This window comes from Anabrus simplex, chromosome 1 (assembly GCF_040414725.1).
Source record: "Anabrus simplex isolate iqAnaSimp1 chromosome 1, ASM4041472v1, whole genome shotgun sequence".
In the NCBI taxonomy this organism is placed as follows: domain Eukaryota; kingdom Metazoa; phylum Arthropoda; class Insecta; order Orthoptera; family Tettigoniidae; genus Anabrus; species Anabrus simplex.
In genome coordinates this window covers 159,316,565-159,335,917 of record NC_090265.1, presented here as the reverse complement: position 1 = coordinate 159,335,917, position 19,353 = coordinate 159,316,565, and the positions used below count along the sequence as shown (strand labels likewise).

The following is a 19,353-nucleotide window of genomic DNA, read 5'->3' as shown; positions in this document are numbered from 1 at the left end:
CAAAACTATATCTACCGTTTCTAGAGATGACAGGAGAGTACTAAAAGGTGTGAAAAACACGAGAACAAATATGAAAACCTCTTCTATAGGGGCTTATAAAATAACAATGCACTGAAAGGTGTGAAAACATCAGACAGCAAAAAAATATCAGTGTATTATTGCAGATCACACGCTTTCTAAAACAAATATTAGTAGAAGTCTTCCATTTCAGACCAGTGAGTTATGAAACATAATATTCTGGTCACACTCACCAATGAATTGGAGGTTACACTCAAGCATGTGTGACTGCGAAACAAGTACTTTGCATCCCCAATTATTTTCCATTCAGCAGCATACTAATGAGAAACTCATCAACATCTTAGATAAAAAGAAAAACATGCTAGTAAACAAGTTAGAACTAAAAGAAATAAATAATAGGTCAAATAAACGTGAAATCAAAAAAAGAAAAAGAACCACTCACACAATTATTAAATATCCCCAACACAATTAACTTATCAAACACTAAATTTTCTGATCAGGAAATGAACATACTGAATAAAGGAGCGAAGTTTAAGTGGTCCAATTTGTCCAACCCATACAAAACAGAAGATCTAACAACTAAAATAGCGGAAACGGAATTTAATATAGGGAAACTGCCAACAGAGACAAAATTATGTTAAATTTGAAATAAAAAAGAAACTCCCAAATTTAGTAAAAGAAATGAAAATAGACTCTAATCAGGCCCTATCAAAGCAAATAAAGGAGTTAAAAACCATAATAAAAGTTAATAATAATAATGATAATAATAATAATCATATTAATAATAATAATAATAATCATATTAATAATAATAATAATAATAATCATCATCATCATCATCATTTCTTCGCTCCAGCAAGCCGGGTGCGGTTGTGTACGAGCCTTCTCCAGTTTGTTCTATCCATCCACAGATGCCGCTCATATAAGCGACACCAGTTCATATCTCTAATTTCAAGGTCCTTCATTATCTGTTTTTCACAAACATCACGAGGTCGTCCTCTTGGTCTCTTCCCAGGAGCATTGTGGTCAAAGTATGTTCGAGGAGTCCTGCGAGGGTTCATTCTTTTTATGTGAACATAACATTGCAATCTCTTCATTTCTAGAGTCTCCAGCAAGCTTCTTTCCAATGCAAGCTGTTGTCGGATATCCACATTCCTTATTTTATCCATTTTTGTTTTTTGTAGACAAGAACGGAAAGACTTCATTTCTGTTGCCTGAAGACGACTCTTTGTTGGTCCAGTAAGTGTTGCTGCTTCCAGGCCATACGTTAATATAGGTACTAGATATATTTTGTACAAGCTGATTTTGGAAACCAACGGAAATGTTTCATCCCAAAGTATTTGACATACAGCGTGATAGAATTTGGAAGCTTTCTGTATTCTGTTACTAATCTCTTGATGTATGGTATTATCTGATGACAGAACACTACCTAAATACTGGAAGTTGTCTACAATATCCATCTCCTCATCTCCAATTCTTAGATGAACAGTTGGAGAGTTTCTACTCATCACCAAGCCAACTGTCTTAGTTTTGCTGATTTTGAGACCTAAGGTTGTAAAAGCTTCATGCCAGAGATCTAGTCTAGTTTGTACTTCCGCTTCTGTCTCACCCCACACCATTACATCATCAGCAAAAACCAGGGCATTAGTTGTTGGATCCTTTCTCTTAACTGCTTTTAAAACTTCATCCATTATGATTATGAAGAGAAGTGGTGAAAGCAACTTCCTAGCTGGACTCCACTCTTTGTTTCAAACCAACCTGACCTTCCATCCTGGACCTGGACACAACACTTGGTTTCATCATATAATCGTTGTACTCGTGCTATGATGTCATCAGGCACTTTCTTATGTCTCAAACATTCCCATATGTGCCTGAGTGGTATATGGTCATATGCTTTCTCGATGTCCAGAAAAACTGTTATAAGTGTTTTACCTTTCTCCCAATACTTCTCATAGAGCATTCTGGTGGCAAAAATGAGGTCTATAGTTGATCTATGAGGTCTAAATCCATGTTGTTCCTCCTCAAGTGTAGGTTCAACATATTTTCTAATCCTGCTCTCAAGGATGGATTCAAAGATTTTGAAGCCATGTGACAGCAGAGTTATACCTTTGTAGTTGGTACATTTCTTTCTATCACCTTTTTTCGACAATGGGATGATGACTCCTTGCTTCCAGTCATTGGGTATTACATTCTCTTTCCAGATTCTATTTAGTACCCTGTACATCCACTGCTCTCCTACCTCTCCTAGTGCTTCGATCATCTCAACACTTAATTCATCTGATCCAGTTGATGTGTTGTTTTTCAGCTTAGATATTGCCTTCTCTACTTCCAACCATGTCAGATTAGTGGTATTTGTGCTGCCAAAATCATAAGGTTCATCATCTAATGGGGTGACATTTTCATAACAGTTCAGCAAAGTATCAAAGTGCCTTTGGAACTCCTGTAATATTTTGGTCTTATCCCTAGTCACCTCACCATTAGGAAGTTCTACAGATTGGATAGATTCATTTTGAGTTGTTCTAATCTTAACAATACTGTATAACAGTTTTTTTTATTTCCATCCTGCGTAATTTTGGTAGCCAGATCTTCCTTGCATTTCTGCTTTTCAGCTGCAACCAACTGTTTGACCTGGAATCTATTCTTTCTGTAAAGTGACAGCTTCTCCTCTATTTCGTGTTGAACTCCCCACGTTCTTGCTTGATATAAGGATCTTCTTGCATGGTTTGTCATTGATAGCCTTTTTAAGATCATCATTCCACCAGGCAGTTTCTTTAGGTTTCCTTATTTGACTCTGTCGTCCACATACTTTTTCTGCTGTACCAACCACAACCTTCTTTAGAGTATCCCATTCTTCATCTACCAATTTCAGTTCTTCTCTTGGCAACAACCTGTGGACACCTTCCCTGAATTCTTTCTTTACACTTGGCTCGGTTAGTCGCCAAGTTTTTATTATTGGGACTTTCTTGTTACAGACTTTGGGAGGTCTTTCGTCTGCAATAACTGCAATCAACAGTCTATGGTCTCCACCAAGGTCTTCACTTGGAATGACCTTAACATCATTGACATTTTTCCATACATTTTGATCTATCAGAATATAATCTATTACTGTACCTATTTTATCATCCCAGCTATATCTTGTGATTTTATGGGAGTCCCTTTCCTTGAACCAAGTGTTGCTCACTATCAGGTTGTTTCTCATACATAGATCTAGCATATATTCTCCCTCTTCATTTCTGTTTCTCATTCCATGAGGGCCCAGTATGGATTCATATCCTGTTCATTGTGAGCCAACTTGTGAATTAAAATCACCCATTACAATTAGATTGTCATACTCAGTGTGTTCTTCCAAGTTATTAAGGAAGTTGGCCTTCTCCTCTTTTGAGCATCCTTCCTGTGGAGCATGTGTAGCAAGTTCACAGATAATTATCCTTTCACTAACAAACTCAACTTCACTACAAGCATATATGTCTTAATGTATTAAAAATCCTACTCCGTTCTTAGACTCTACTTCATTTCCAGACCAGTAGAGACTATAGTCCAATCTGATATTCATTTTCCCAGTTTTCTTCCACTTTGTTTCACTCAGGCCCATGATCAGAAGTTTCCTCCTTTCCATGAGGTCGACCAGCTCTTCAGTTTTGTCTGTCAATATCAGGATATTTAATGTTCCCACTCTGATACTTTGTCTTCTTTTGGTTTGGGTAGCTGGTGTAACATCGGGCTGTAAACCGTCATTTGCACCAAACTGATGTCGTCGTCTTGAATTCCTACATCCGAGGCTCGTATTATTCTTGAAAGCAACTTCTTCAGTAATCCCTCTGTTGACCTGCTGAGCCTAACACAGACGGAGATTTTAATAATAATAATAATAATAATAATAATAATAATAATAATAATAATAATAATAATAATAATAATAATTGCTTTACGTCCCACTAACTACTCTTTTATGGCTTTCGGAGAAAAGTTAATAATGTGATTATAACTAAGGCAGATAAAAGTGAAACAATAGTCGTAGGCAAATAGAAACGACTACATTAAAAAAACCAAAGAGTTTTTCTCGGGTAAGTCTTATACTGTGGTGAACAAATATCCGATTGCCAGAATCCAAAAAAGTTTAAAATCTATCCTTAAATATTCTAATTTTTTATTTAAAGAACAAAAACAACAGAAACTGATAAACAAGAACCCAAAAATACCAAAGGCAAAGGCTCTACCCAAAAAACATAAAAACAATATACCCATCCGACCAATCATAAATAGCAGGAATAACCCCACTTATAACACATCAAAATTTATACACCAATTTCTAAAAAAATTCAATAGAATATTGTGAAAAATTAAAAAAGTTCAACCTGCAGCCCCATCACAAAATCTTGTTTGATATCACCAGCATGTATTCAAACATACCTACTAATGAAACAGCCAAAATAATAAAATCTATGATAATGTATAGGCTTTTGGGCTTGTGCTGTGTCAAGAAAATAAGGTGAAATTCTTTACGTTTCGCAGAGAACTGTGCTCTGCGTCATCAGATGAAAAGCTCGACTGTCTATGAGAAAGGTTTCTTAAACAATGACTTTTTGAAATTTAGACGTTAAAACAGAAGTGGAAATCGTACGTTCATTCGTTACCAGATGGCTCCCCGGACGTGGCACATGCTAGCGTTCGAAGCGGAAGCTGACCGAACCATCAGAATCAGTCTAAGAGGGTCACGTAACGTGTACGTAACAGATGACATTAACAGGTGTATGACATTGACATAAGCCTGGAATGAAACATCTCGTGATGAGGAACGTACAAGTTTGGAAAACACTGAGATGAAATAACAATAGTGAAGGGACAGGGAAGGAAAATACCTAAATAAATCCTTAATGGCTGGCATCCAGGTATTAATTGATAGCCAGTGTCTATGTTGAAATTGTTAGGATTTATACATATTTCCACAGCTTCCCGTATAATCCTGGACCTGTAGTGTCTAGTGTGGGTAAGAGCTCGAGCATCTTGGAAAGTGTCATCATGACCCGACGATAGAGCATGCTCAGCTATTGCCGATTTGTCTGGCTGGTTGAGACGAATATTAAGTTCATGTTCCTTGACACAGGTACCAATGGACCCGCATGTTTGGCTGATGTATACCTTACAACAAGTACAGGGAATTTTGTATACCCCAGGATGTAAAAATGGGGACAATTTGTCCTTGGTTTTACTCAGACTGTGAGCAATTTTAGTGGCTGTACCAAACACGGTGTTTATATTGTGTTTACGGAGGACCTTGGCAGTTCGATCTGTGCTGTTGCGAATGTAAGGCAAGTAGGCAGTTCCCTTCACTTCTTCCTTCTATGAGCTTTGCTCGGTCGTTTCTCTGGGATGCAGGGCTCTATGAATCTGCAAATCGCTGTAAGCATTACCCTTGAATGTGACTGAGTGTGTATCTCCACCTGGATATTTGATGACTCACAAATTTGTCTCTCCCTCTTGGTGAGTGTCGTGAGAATGCATTGTTTTTGTGCTGGATGCTGGTGAGAATCTGCATTAAGATAGCGATTTGTGTGGGTAGGCTTACGATAACCCATCTAACAAGTGATCCACAGTTACCCTGCCTAAAAATACACTATTCCAATACCTTGTTGCAACTTTTGAAAATTTACATCCCTAAACCTTACACACAAGTCCATTTGTCCTCACTGGATAAATTTGTCTAAAGATTCATCAAAACAAACAACGTAGTCAGAGCACTGTTTAAGTTATTTTGCAAACTTTCTTTAAAATATGAACTAATTCATAATTTATAACATAAGAAGCCTTAGTCCTGCCCATAGGAAAGTTTTGAGGAATTTTAATGTCTGGGAACATTGTTTTGAATGCTGAAGAAGTTTCATCACAAGAGTTGAGAAACATCTTTCCAGTGACAACCTGGAGAGCCCATATGGCTTCAGCCGATATAACAATCGTTATTCACAATGAAAGTCTAAACTTGATAGACTTGCTCCTGGCAATGCCAATTCTTTTGTAGCTGTGGATGTAGAGCTTGGCTGCGTATCTTCAAATGGAGTAGAGGTATTCTTTGCAAAGAAAGACAATGTTGGCTGGGAAGATGGAGTAGAGATATTATTTGCAAAGAAAGACACTGTTGGCTGGGAAGACTTAGTTTTCATGTATTTTATATTAGTAGGTCCTTTAGCATGAGAAGTGACTGCTTGTTTACCCATATTACTAAGTTTGAATAACTTCCAACACACTTTACATTGCACCATTTACCAATTTGTCCAACCAACCACTCAGTTCGGTAAAAACTTTACTGTCTAGCCAAAGTTGATTAAATGTACACTGCTTGTTAGCCACTGTCATAAGTTTTAAGAAAGCATCTCAGAATCAAAATTAAAAAAGAACATAAAAATAGTTGAAAGAAATGGCACAAGGGCGCAACAAAAAATGTAGAATTGTTACGCACTTCTTTTGAAAAAATACCTGAAAAAGAAATGCTAAAATAGCCTGGGTTACAACAGACTACAGCCTAAAATTATCCCCTGAAATCCATCATTGGAGAAGATTTTCCTGACTTTCCAGATTTTTTGTCTATTTCCCTGACTTTCCACAATGTGGACACTATGTATACATACAGCAGATGTATCATGACATAACCTCACATGTTTTGTTATACAATACAGATCATACAACACACAAACAATACGATCATGATTTATACCAAATAAAGTCCGTACATAACTATGTTAATAATAATAATAATAATAATAATAACAATAATAATAATATACATAAACAACTTCATAGCCACACCTCACAAGTCAAAATAATTATTTATTTATTTTAATTTTTTAGCCAACATAGGCCTACTTAGGTTTATGGAGGTTTTTCTTCTTTTTGTCAGCCGAATACCGTTTCATCCTTTCTGAATGTAATTTTCTTTCTGCTTCTACCATCACTCTTCCTATTCTCTGCTTGTTGATTTTTGTCTGTAGTCTAGTGTGTTTATCTTTCAATATTTTGAGTGTACTGGTTTTGTATTTTAAATCCTCTATTGTAATATGCAACTCTCTCATGTTTTCTTTAAGTTCTGTTTCCATCTAATATTATTATTACGCTTACTCTTCCATAATTTTTTTAATTATTTTTCTACTGATTCTATTTTCTGGTGACCATATTAGATGGCCTACGAATGATATTCGTTTCTTTTTCATTGTGCTAGTCACAGTTTCTATTTCTTTACAAACTGTCTCATTGGAAGCTAGTCTCCAGACTCCATTTACTTGATAATTTTTATTTAAGCAGGTCCTCACTATTCTCCTTTCTAACTTGAGTACTCTATCTATTGCAACTGTGTTTGTTGTTTTGAATAATGTTTCACTTGCATATGTAATTTGTGGCTGGGTGATTGTTTTGTAGTGTTTCAATTTGGTTGCTATTGAGAGACACTTTTTACTATATATATTCTCGGTAACATGCTGTGCTTTAACCAGTTTATCTATTCTATTTTGCCATGCTGATTTCTCGTTCAGGTTATATGCGATTATTTCACCTAAATATTTAAATTTTTCTACAATTTTTATTTCTTGGTCTCCCAGCTTAATTTTGTTTGCAAGCAGAAGTTGAGTTAGCATTATTTCCGTTTTTTCAAATGAAATGTTTGAATGTATGTTATCCTTCTGGGTTCCAATTTTTATATTTTTCGAGTTGTTCTTGTACCATTCCCTCATGACGTACTCTAGTGCACAGTCAAAAAGAAGTGACAATCTGTCATCCTGTCTTAAACCAGTTGTTACCAAGAATGGTTCAGAAAGTTATCTTCTGAACTTAATTTTAGAAATTGTATTAGTTAGAATAAGTTCAATCAATTTGATTAGCTTTGGGTGAAGTCTGAAATGCCTTAAAATATTTAATAATGATGGTCTGTGGATGGAGTTGTAAGCTTTCATGAAATCTATAAATGTTATTGAAAGGGGCTTGCTTGGTTTTCTGTAATATGCCATGACTAGCTTCAAAGTTATTATTTGTTCAGAGCAGCTTCTCCAAGGTCTGAAGCCTCTCTGTTATTCACCTAACTCTTGATCAAGTTGTTCTTCAATCCGATTATATAGTATCTTAGAGAAAATCTTATACGCACCGTCAAGGATGGAAATACCTCTATAGTTGTCTGGACTACTACTTTCACCTTTCTTATGAATTGGATTAATTATAGCTGTTGTCCATTGTTCTGGGAATTTTTCTGATATCCTAATCTTCTGTAATATCATATGGAGGGATGTCCGAGTTGCACTGCTGGCATATTTCCACATTGCAGGAGACTATCCCCATTTTTCCGTATTGAATGTCTGTTAAAGGAGAACAATAAAACTTTGATTTCCACCTATTCAATACTTTAAATATTATTAAATACTATATTATACTATACTATAATATTATTAAATACTTAAAGAATTGAATAGGTGGAAATCAAAGTTTTATTGTTCTCCTTTAATATTTCCACATCTCTGCAAAAACCTGGTCTTCTCCACACACTTTGTAGTTCTTCATTTCTTTAAGCACTGTTTCATTTACTTTTGCTGTAGGTGGGTTTATAATAATAATAATAATAATAATAATAATAATAATAATAATAATAATAATAATAATAATAATAATAATAACAACAACAACAACAACAACAATAATCAGCTCGATATTTTCATTATTTACCCATGGGTTAGAGAACTGTTTCCAAGTTATACTAGTCCATCACCCTTGCATCAACAGTTAATGAAACACATTACCAAACTCTTGCATGTAATTTGGTACGAAAGAAGAAGCAGTCTACTTTAGACATGTTTCTTACATGCTAGTTACTCTGTATATTTTTAAACATGTGTTTCTTTATACTGAATCAAATTCTTGACAATTTTTGTGCATATTAAATTTTTCATGCAAATACTGAAGTGTATAGTTCATGTTCATGTTTTACTATGTTGGTGTTCCTAAAATGTCTTATTTCTTTATCCATTTCATTAATTATAAATTGTGAACACACGTTTCTTTGCTTTTATGGTAATTATTTTTATGCTGAAACCTAACTTTAAATTTAACAGCTTAATTTTTAATTTTTTTAGCAAGTTTCCTCTTCATGACTTTTTTTGATCTCCACAAACATGTCCCAACCAGTTTTAGCTGTACCTACCTTATTGTTACAGTGTATGACAGCACTGTGAAAGAAACAATGCTAGACCTTTTCTTTTTTGCCTGGTTACATTCTTGAAACAAATGCTAAGAAGATGTAGACCTACCGGTAAACTAAAAGCGTATCAACAGAGAACTTGCATGCTTTTATTTTCCATGTATATAACATTGTAGTGAAGGAAAACGGACAGTCTACTGTACATACGTACGGTGTGCTATGTTTTCATAAAAATGTTATTTTATTAATGTTAGCTAGTCTGTAAATAAATGTTTAATGTTCATACAAAATGGTATTTTCACAGCTATCGTGGCAATTTTATAGATTTTATCTCATATTCCAGGGTAATTTCAAACTTTTGAGATAAAGAGTGCAAAATTTATGCAGCTTCATTTTAGAACAAAAAATTTGGTCAAAAAATTGTGAAAATTATGCAGGTAAATATGGTAACACCTGAAGATATTTACAACTGTGAGGAACCTGGCCTCAACGGCATCAGCAATAAAAAGTATCAGAGTGAAAAAGGAAAGGTCCATTATTGTGTCAGTTGTGGACATATGTTTAAAATCTTCATTATAAAAAAATTCATAACATTTTTTTTTTTTTTTTTTTTTTTTTCACTAGAAGAATTTTTCTAACTCCTTTTGTTTGTGTGTCAATTTTAGGTCGACAGTTGTCATTCACTCTAACACTCTAACACTAATACGTGAATGTTGAACTCTGGTCGATGAGCAGTTTTACATTCCGTAACTTCCTTGTTGACTGAACTTTGACTTCGTGTTCAATGATTGCAGCAGTAGGGCAATGTGAGAACTAAGTTCAGACAGTCGCCTGTTGAATGTGATATGTATGTGCACAAAGGAAGGCATTCGCGGGAAAATGGCAGCGGCCAGCTTGACAAAAAAAAATGAAGTACTGGCATCAATTTCACCAGAATTTTATGACAGTGACCATGAAAGTGATAAACTCAACACAATCACTTCATGTTTAATAGTCCTGCGCGCTCATTTAGAAGTCAAATTTAAATCGCCCTCAACATGAGTAAGCTACCAATCAGAACTGCTGTGCACTGCTCTGAAATAAATGCCATAAATAGAACAGCAACCTGAATTATTATGCACAGTTTTCAGTGAAGCATTGAAAACAATTGTACTCACCAGCAATGATGTCAGAACGAAGATTTTGTATGGTAAATCTCGAAACATTTGGGTATAGGTAGATGTACTTCACAATTTTTGCACTGCCAAGTTGTTTTGCTTCTTTTGTTGTTTTCTGCACAAACAACATATCATTTGTAAGGCTTGTCGGTGGAAGGAATTATGAGCTTGAAAATGAGCCCAATTTTTACTCTGTAATCTTAGGGATGTATCACTTGAATTAGGCTGCCCTCGTCCATTGTACTCTGGCAGATGCACTGAAGTTAGTAGTTGTTTTGCCACAGCCATACGAAAGTCTATGAAAGGTTTCTTCTTTACATTTAGAAGAGATGCATGGACAACAAATGCGTTAAACAAACAAATGTCAAGTATATAAAAAAATATTTTTCTATATCCCTTAACTGTTTGTCTCATAACAGGGAATAGTCCTGTTACTTGGTCCTGCAGGTCAACACCTTTCATACCATTTTGGTATTCAAAGCACAACTTAGGTTTCTTTATTTCTTCCCTTGGTTGCTGGCTATGCTTCCTCTTCAATTTTCCAGTAGCCTTGATACCTGCGGCCTCATGTTTAGTTGAAAGGAAGTGAATATCTTTATTATCCCTCTATCCGAGACACAAAATGTCCTTCGTAGACCATACCGCAGTCTGCCCCACTTTTACCGTGATGAAAATAGGTTAGAAATCTATCTATGCATTTCGTGTGTCTTTGTGTACATTATTTTTGCATTCTGAACCCTGTATAAACTTGTTGCAAAATGTCAATAAAAGCTTCATTATACATCATCTAGTATGAGACAAACTGGCAAATAATTATAAGTTGAGAGAACGTATGGCTATGAAAGTATTAGAGGGAAAAGTGTTAAAAATACAAAATTAAAAGTACACCAGTTCCAAGTTAAAAGCAGTTCAAAAGGTCCCCTTGAATTACGTATAAACCAGTGTCTACCGTAACAAATATAGAGAAATAATACAAAATTACTTTTGAGTATAACTGAATCAAATATTTTACTTACGAGATCATGTTCAAGACAATTGGTATCCTTAACTGCCGAAGCTTCACAGCTCTGTACACTGCCATAGATACTTTTCCTGGGATATTAGCCATAAAATTGTGAGTATCTTCTCGGTCTTTGTAGGTTGTTCGACCAAACTGCACGTACACTTTGCTAGAAATTCAAAATATAGAATTGATAACGGGTAACTTGAATGGCTACATACTAATTTAATTACTAAGTTTGATATATGTAATAACAATGGGAAAAAATTTCAATGGATCATCAAATACAAAAATTGTCCACACAACTTCCTTCTCATTCAGCAGCATTTCTCATTTTACAGCCTCTGACAATGATATTCCAAGTCCACAAGTGAATAAAAAAATTAAAGAATCCATATGAATACTAATTAAAACATAAAATTCACTAATAAAGAACAGCTCTTTAACAAATACAAGACTTTCTGAACTCCTGAGCAGTTTGGTTGCTACTCAATGACTGCCAGTCATTCTCAAGTTTCAAAACAGGGAGTCAACACATTGAATATAATAATAGAAAGACAAGACATGAGAAAGGGAAACACTGTGACAACTGGGAGTTTAAAATGACTGGTAATACAAGAGGGATGACAAGAAAAATATGTAATACTGTTATGCTTTTCTCTCTGTTTTGTCAGTTATGAAGAATTCTTATTAATGTTTGGTCCAGATCTGAACTACTCAAATAGTGTTTATTAACCAATGTACACAGGACACCCTTCATTACATTTCTAGGACTATTTAGCTCATGCATAAATGACTAAACCAGTTTACAAATATACTTAAAATAAATACAAAGTTTTAATGTTCCACCTTCTCAATAATAAAAATCATTTGATGTTTACAAAAACATTACAATGATATTAATAGGTACTAGTTTCGGTCCACTGTGGACCATCATCAGCCTAGCCTAAGTATAAAAGCAAAAGACATAGTATAAAATAATGTGGAGAAATGAGAGAGGATCTAGAAGGATGGGATGGTGGTGGAATGACATACAAAAGTGAAAACCGTATACACGAATTATGATAAAAGTAACAAAGATGCGTGAACATTGACAAATAAAATCCTTGTGAGGTCACATAAAATCTCCTGATGAGAAAGTCTTTGGTTGACGGTTACTCCTGTGTTGCACAATTAAAGTTATATCTGGTATATACGAAGTCCTATGTTGTCAGTTATTTTTTTGTATTCGCTTTGCCAAAGTTTTCTTTTAAATAAACTTGTTTGCATAAAGGTTCTCATTCATAATCTTTTTATTATTTTTTTTCTCTTTACCCTTCCTGCTTATTAATTTACGATTATTTTATATTATTCGAAAATATCACCGGTGATCACCCGTGAACAACCCTGGGATTATAGCCGGTGCCAAAATCATAGGCTGAGAGGGTAGAATATCTACAGCGCGATGACTAAACACACATGGTTACAACTTTTTTTTTTTTCCGAAAGGATGATATACTTCCCAGTCAATTTAAGCTTCCACAAGAATAAAGTTTTACTCGAAAATTAAATAATCTAAAACTTGAAATCAAACACATCTAAATAACTCAAACTCCATAGTAAGTCATAAAATATCAATCGACATCTCAAAATGGAATTCTACAAACATTCACTTTACACATAACTAACCGGAGATACAAATCTTAAAGGTAAACATTCCAAAAATATCCGAGCAATGCCGGGTTCTACAGCTAGTACAAACATAATTCAGCATAAAGTCTAACTACTTCATTAAAAGGTTAGTACATGTTTTGTTCATAAGATATAGAACACTTTCAGCTACAAAATGCAATTGCAAAAAATTAACACTTATAATTAAAAACCCTGATGGTAAGAACGAGGTGGGAAAAGTTTATATGTTACGGTAAAACACATAGCTCTTTCTTCAAAAAGTAAGGTGGAATTATTACCGTCATTGATTTACACAAACTTTACATAACTTGACACTAATTGGTGGACTTAAACTCCGAAGAAAAATGTTTACTTACGGCACAAGGAAAGTAAGCACCTATGGGGAGGTACGCAGTTTGAATGTTTTTTCAATATCCATCACGCATCCACAAGGGTTTCTTTCCTTTCCATTTGCAGACTCCTTCACAATGCCTTACCAACAAGTTTACACAAGACCTAACTTCAACTTTGGTTTCTCAAGGAGTTTCCCTGGTCCTTGTAAAAAAAAAATTCAAATTTTAAGTCCACCAATGCTAGTTTCAACTTATATGAAGTATATATAAAGTAACAACAGAAATAGTTCCACCTTACTTTTTGAAGAAAGATCACCTTGTACAAACAAATCTTACTCATGGACGTAGATTTTTTTTATGGACATGAACATCGATATACTTTGTGTTTTTAGCATAACATATAAATATTTCCCACCTCGTTCTTACCATCAGTGTTTTTAATTACACGTGTTAATTTTCACATTTGCATTTTTTAGCTGAAGATGATCCATACTTTAGGAACAAAACGTATACTATACTAACCTTTTAAGTAAGTAGTTAGACTCTGAGCAGGATTATGATTGTATTTTCACAAACTAGCTATAAAAACATTAAGAATTGGAAGGTGGGATTCTTCTTTCAACCTTAGTTGTTCTAACTCATCCCAAAGGTGTTCCACTGGGTTCGGGTCGGAAATCTAAGCAGGCCAGTTCATTTTAGGAATATTATTGTGCACAAACTATTGCCTCAAAGAGGCAGCTATATGACAGGATGCACAGTCATGCTGATGCAAACAGTGCCAGAACTGGTCCTCTACTGTACCCAGTACACAATGGCTTAAAATGTGTTCATATCCGCAATTCGAGTTTTCTTAAGCGCAATAAGGGGACCACACCCTAACCATGAAAAACACCCCCATACCAAAACACAAACTCCTCCGTTCTTCACTGCTGGCACTACATGATTGCAGGTAACATCCCCCAGGCATTTGCAAACCCAAACCCTTCCATCTGATTGCCACAGGGTATAGCGTGATTCATAACTTGAAATCGCTAGTTTCCAGTCCAGTGACACCACTCTTTACATCACCTCAAGCATCACTTAGCACTAACTACAGAAATGTTTGGTTAATGAGCAGCAGTTCGACCATTGTAAGTACCATTCTTTTTTATCTCCCAATACACAGTCATTGTGAAGGCTGCACTGCTGGTAGCACCCTGGTACTCACGAGCGATTCCTTCCGATAATTTCTTGCCATTTTTACAACCACCCTCAACAATGCTCGACAGACCCCATCCATCATTAAGTGAGATCAACTGGACTTGGTTTAGTTGCGGTTGTTCTTTTGCATTTCCATTTCACAATCACATCAACAACAGTTGACTTGGGCAGCTTTAGAAGGTTTGAAGTATCCCTGAAGGTTTTGTTACTTAGGTGACATTCAATGACTAGACCACGTTCAAAGTCACTGAGCTCTCCTAATCGACCCATTCTGTCGTTACTGCTTCTCTTTTGACAACACAATACTCCCAGTCTCCTTTTATATTGGTGGGTCTGTTTCTTGTGACATCTAGGGAGCAATTTAATGGCGAGACGACGACCCCGGTCTAGAGAGCGAGGAATAACGGCCGAGAGGATTCGTCACATTGACAATGCATCACCTCGTAATCTGCAGGCTGTGTTTACATTGAGTAGTGCTGCACACGTTTCGTACTACGAGTGTTTATCTGTGAATGCTAATTGTCTTAGTTGAATTTGTCATATACAAGCAGTAAATAGGAATGAAGAAGAAATACGTATGCATGTTTATTTAGACAGCAGTGACAATGATTATTTGAATTGGATGACGAGTTTGGAGAACTCTCAAGTGAAGATGAAGGTGTAGTCAACTCCAGTATTGCAAGTGAAACTTCAGCTACTGGACCTCTGCGTAAAAAAGCACGGAATGATCCTGGTCCATCATATGCTGTTTCTGAAGATTCAGAAGAGGAATTTCCAGTCATTGATACAAAGGCAAGAAGAGGCGCGAAGGTAATGGGCCGGAGTGGAGGAGGGGATATGGCACACGGCAATGGGGACGCTTCTCAGGTCAGTGATGATAATTTGAGTAACAGTGATGCTGAAAATACTTCCGAACACACAAATGGGAATTCAAATGGCAAGTGTTTACTGGAATGTATCATTTTATGATAGTGAGCCTCCTAGACTGAGTTATTCAACAGGTCAGAAAATTAGAGGATCGCAGGTTCCTTCTAACTGCATCACTCCACTTCAGTTTTTTGTTATTTTTCACTCCTGCACTGATGACAAAAATTATTATAGAAACTAATTCCTATGCAAGAGGGGAAATTAGTAAGAAAAACTTGTCTAAATACTCTATTTGGCATGACTGGGTGGATGTAATCGAACAAGAAATGTGGGCATTCTTAGGCCTACATTATCAATATGGGAATTGTTCATTTGCCAGATATGAAAGATTACTAGTCCAAAGAATTGGTTTGTCGTGTGCCTTTCCTCAGTGAAATTTTCACTAGGAAACGTTTCTTACAAATATTTTGGATGCTCCATTTAGAAAACACTGAAATTTTCTAAAATATGTTGACATTAATATAGGGAATATTTCATACCTGGACCAAACTTGTCAGTTGACGAATCTGTTATTGGTTTCAAGGGAGGAATATCCTTTATAACCTACAACCCCAAGAAACCAACTAAGTGGGGCTCCGTGTGTATGTTTTGGCGGACTCTTTTTGTAGATACATGGTATCCTTTGTGCCTTACCATGGAAAATTGATGACCGAAAGCCTTGTCAAACCTGACCTTCCCTTTACCTCTAGAATTGTACTTCATCTCTACAAGAACCTGAGAGAAGCGTGGCCTGATGTAACTGGTTACCACATTTTCACAGACCGCTTTTACACTAGCCCGACACTAGCCACTGAACTTCTTAGTATAAACTGTCACCTCACTGGAACACTGATGCCTAACAGAAAAGATGTTCCTTCACATGAAGAAGCCAAAGTTGAAGAGAAGTGAGATAGTGGCGTACCGTAATAATGAGAACGTGTTAATTTTGACCTGGCATGACAAACTTGTAGTAACTATGCTCAGCACATGGAGCAAATCATCATCAGAAACCATCAGGAGGAAAATAAAGTGAAACAAAAAGGAAGAAGTTGTGAGAAACTCCACTGTTATAGTCAACTATACAAAGCACATGGGTGGTGTCGACACTGTTGACCATTTAGCATCCACCTACTGTTTTCTCCGCAAGACACTGAAATTGCGGAGAAAGTTGTTTTTCTGGGGTGTGGAAATCTGCATTATCAATGCCTACATACTGTATGTGGAATGTTGCAAGACAAGAAACATTAAGCTCATGAATCGCATCAAGTTCCAACGACAGCTCAAAATGGAAATGGTTGGCGTCTATCGCGAACACAGCAGAAATTCCAGAGGGCAACCTTCAACAGCTGACAAAGAACGACGACTAAATGGCAAACTTTACATAATAATTCAATATCCTGAAAGAAAGCACAAAGACTACATGTTGTGCTCAAAGTGAAATGTTCCAGGTGGAAGAAGAGAAATTACCTTCATCTGTGAGATATGCGAAAGGAAACCGGGTCTGCATGTTGGTCAATGCTTCAAGAGATACCATACCCTCAAAGACTACAAACTATAAATGACAGTGGCATATCCTCAGGGCTTCGGTGGGCATTAGTCCCTGCAACGGATCAATTTCCTGGACAGTGCTAAGAGACAGGTTGCCAACAGGGGGTAGTGATATGTAGGTCAAATGGGGAGCCTATGCCTCTGCAAATGACTTGCTAGAGATGTTAAGACTTTTCCGTAAAGCTGTAAATAACTCACTAGACACATGTTTATGGAATACAATAATCATAATAATATAATTATAGTTACAAATAAAAATTGTGAGTTTAATCTACGTAAAAATGTGCAAAATTAATTTGGACCAGACTGTTGGAACATGTGACAGAAAATTGGACTGCAAAGGATTAATTCTCTAATCTAATAAAATAAAGCACATTAGATACAAAAGCACCCAATATGATGGCAAAATTCCTTTTTTTTAAAATCTTCCATTGTAATTTGGCCACCAGTATATTGTTTGTAGTCAGTTTATGGAAATCTTAGGCCTATATCGACTTTTAAAGGTTATGTTGTACTCAGGAATATGGTTTCGAATGCAAGTATCGCTCCTCAAGTTCTCAAATGCATTATATTCATTTCTGCTCGTCACTAATCACAATCAAATTGGAGAAAAAGTATCATTAACACTTCTGAAATTACGGTTATTGGAGACCTTGACTCAGCTGAAAAGCATGCTCGCTGCACAAGTCGGTATGACTGCGAAATGATACTTAAGTTTTTAAATGTAACGTGTGCGAAAAAACCGGCAGTTTTTAAAACATATTTAAGACAAAATGTGAAATTACCAGTCTTATATTAGGACCAAAACAGTAAAAGGCAATCCCAAAACCTCCCATGACATTATGTACAGTATGTAAAAAGGGTGCAGCATCTGTTCTGGTCTCGATAACATAATTGTATATGATAATATTAATACAAAATTTGTGTTACTTAAGATGGGGCAGCTTCGATTCCTGCCTGAAAGCCCAGTGACTATACAGTGCCATGAGGGAAGTGCCGAAAACCTGTTCGGCGACACATTCGAAAAAAGTAAAAAAAACTTGGACATAATGTAGAAGTTTTGCAAGTACGAACATTTGACGAAACTTCTTCCGTCTGCAAGTAGGGCTGCCGAAATGCACTCTGTCTCCTTCCAATTGTTGTGGACACACTCTGCTTTATGATTTCCGAGGTTTCTCCAAACAATACCACCCAATGGCAATGCTAAGATGGTCCCTTACGCAAGTTCACCGCGATCGCTTTTTTAGTACAGTACAGTACTTCTTCAAATTACAGCAATGACGGGATCTTAACACCAAGATCCGTAAGTATGCCGTAGCCGTCCTTTTGTGAGATACAGTGATCGAGGATTTAGCGTCGATGGGACTGACATTTCTGGACGGATGATCCGGGAAATCGTTTCTTCGAGGAACAGATAATTTGAGATTTTTACAACGTGATTTAATTAGGATGCTCGCGGGACCACGTAATTTGGACGAATAATACGGGAAAACGTAGTTTCCGGTAACGTATAATCGAGGTTCTACTGCACTTTGAACTTCTAGAATCCTACTGCTCGATCATAATCATGTTACACCAGGGCTTACTACTTGCCTGCTGTGAAGGGTCATTTAGGTTTGTGACGTCATGTAGAATAGAGTTCTCGCATGCGATTCCATGCTAATCGATACACCACTTTCACAGGACACTACGTGACAGTCAAGCTAAATATTTAACAGCAGATGTGCAATTATTTTGACAATAATCAAGGTTTGTCATGAGGGGTCGACGTTTTTGACAAGTCTTTTCCATTTCCCTTGGTCCCAAATGGTATTTTCAGTTAACTGCTTTTCTGCGAAGTCTTCCCGCATGCAGTCCATCCATCTTCTTCTAGGTCTGCTTCTCTCCCTCCTGCCCTTCATCTCCAAGCACTCTTCTTGCTACACAGTTCTCATCCCTGCGCTTAATGTGACCATACCAGAGCAATCGCCTTTCTTGAACTTTCTGTGATGCTCGAGTTACCTTAACACTGCCTCATATGAAGCTGTTCTTGATGTGGTCTTTCCTAGTAACACCACATATCCATCACAGCATTTTCATTTCGGCTACATCCAGCCGTTTATTTTCTGATTGTACTATTGGCCAACTTTCTGCTCCGTATATCATGGCAGGTCTCACCACACTTTTGTAGGCTCTCCCCTTCACTTGGACATTTAGTCACCTGTCACAGAGGACACCAGACAGCCTTTTCCAATTTAACCAGGCAGCCTGAATTCAGTGTGTAATTTCCAGATCTAGATTGCCATCATCAGATACAGCTGATCCAAGATACTTGAAACTATTACTTGCGTGGAGTTGATTTCCATCCATTTT

General features: G+C 36.4%; 1 protein-coding gene across 1 annotated transcript in view; it reads right to left on the bottom strand.

The window, feature by feature from the left end:
• Nucleotides 1–19,353, bottom strand: part of spn-E (spindle E) — a 323,333-nt gene that overhangs the window by 146,610 nt on the left and 157,370 nt on the right. Inside the window, exon 15 of the mRNA XM_067157868.2 lies at nucleotides 11,361–11,513. Within this exon, the coding sequence (XP_067013969.2) occupies nucleotides 11,361–11,513 (153 nt within the window). The remainder of the gene's footprint in view (nucleotides 1–11,360; nucleotides 11,514–19,353) is intronic.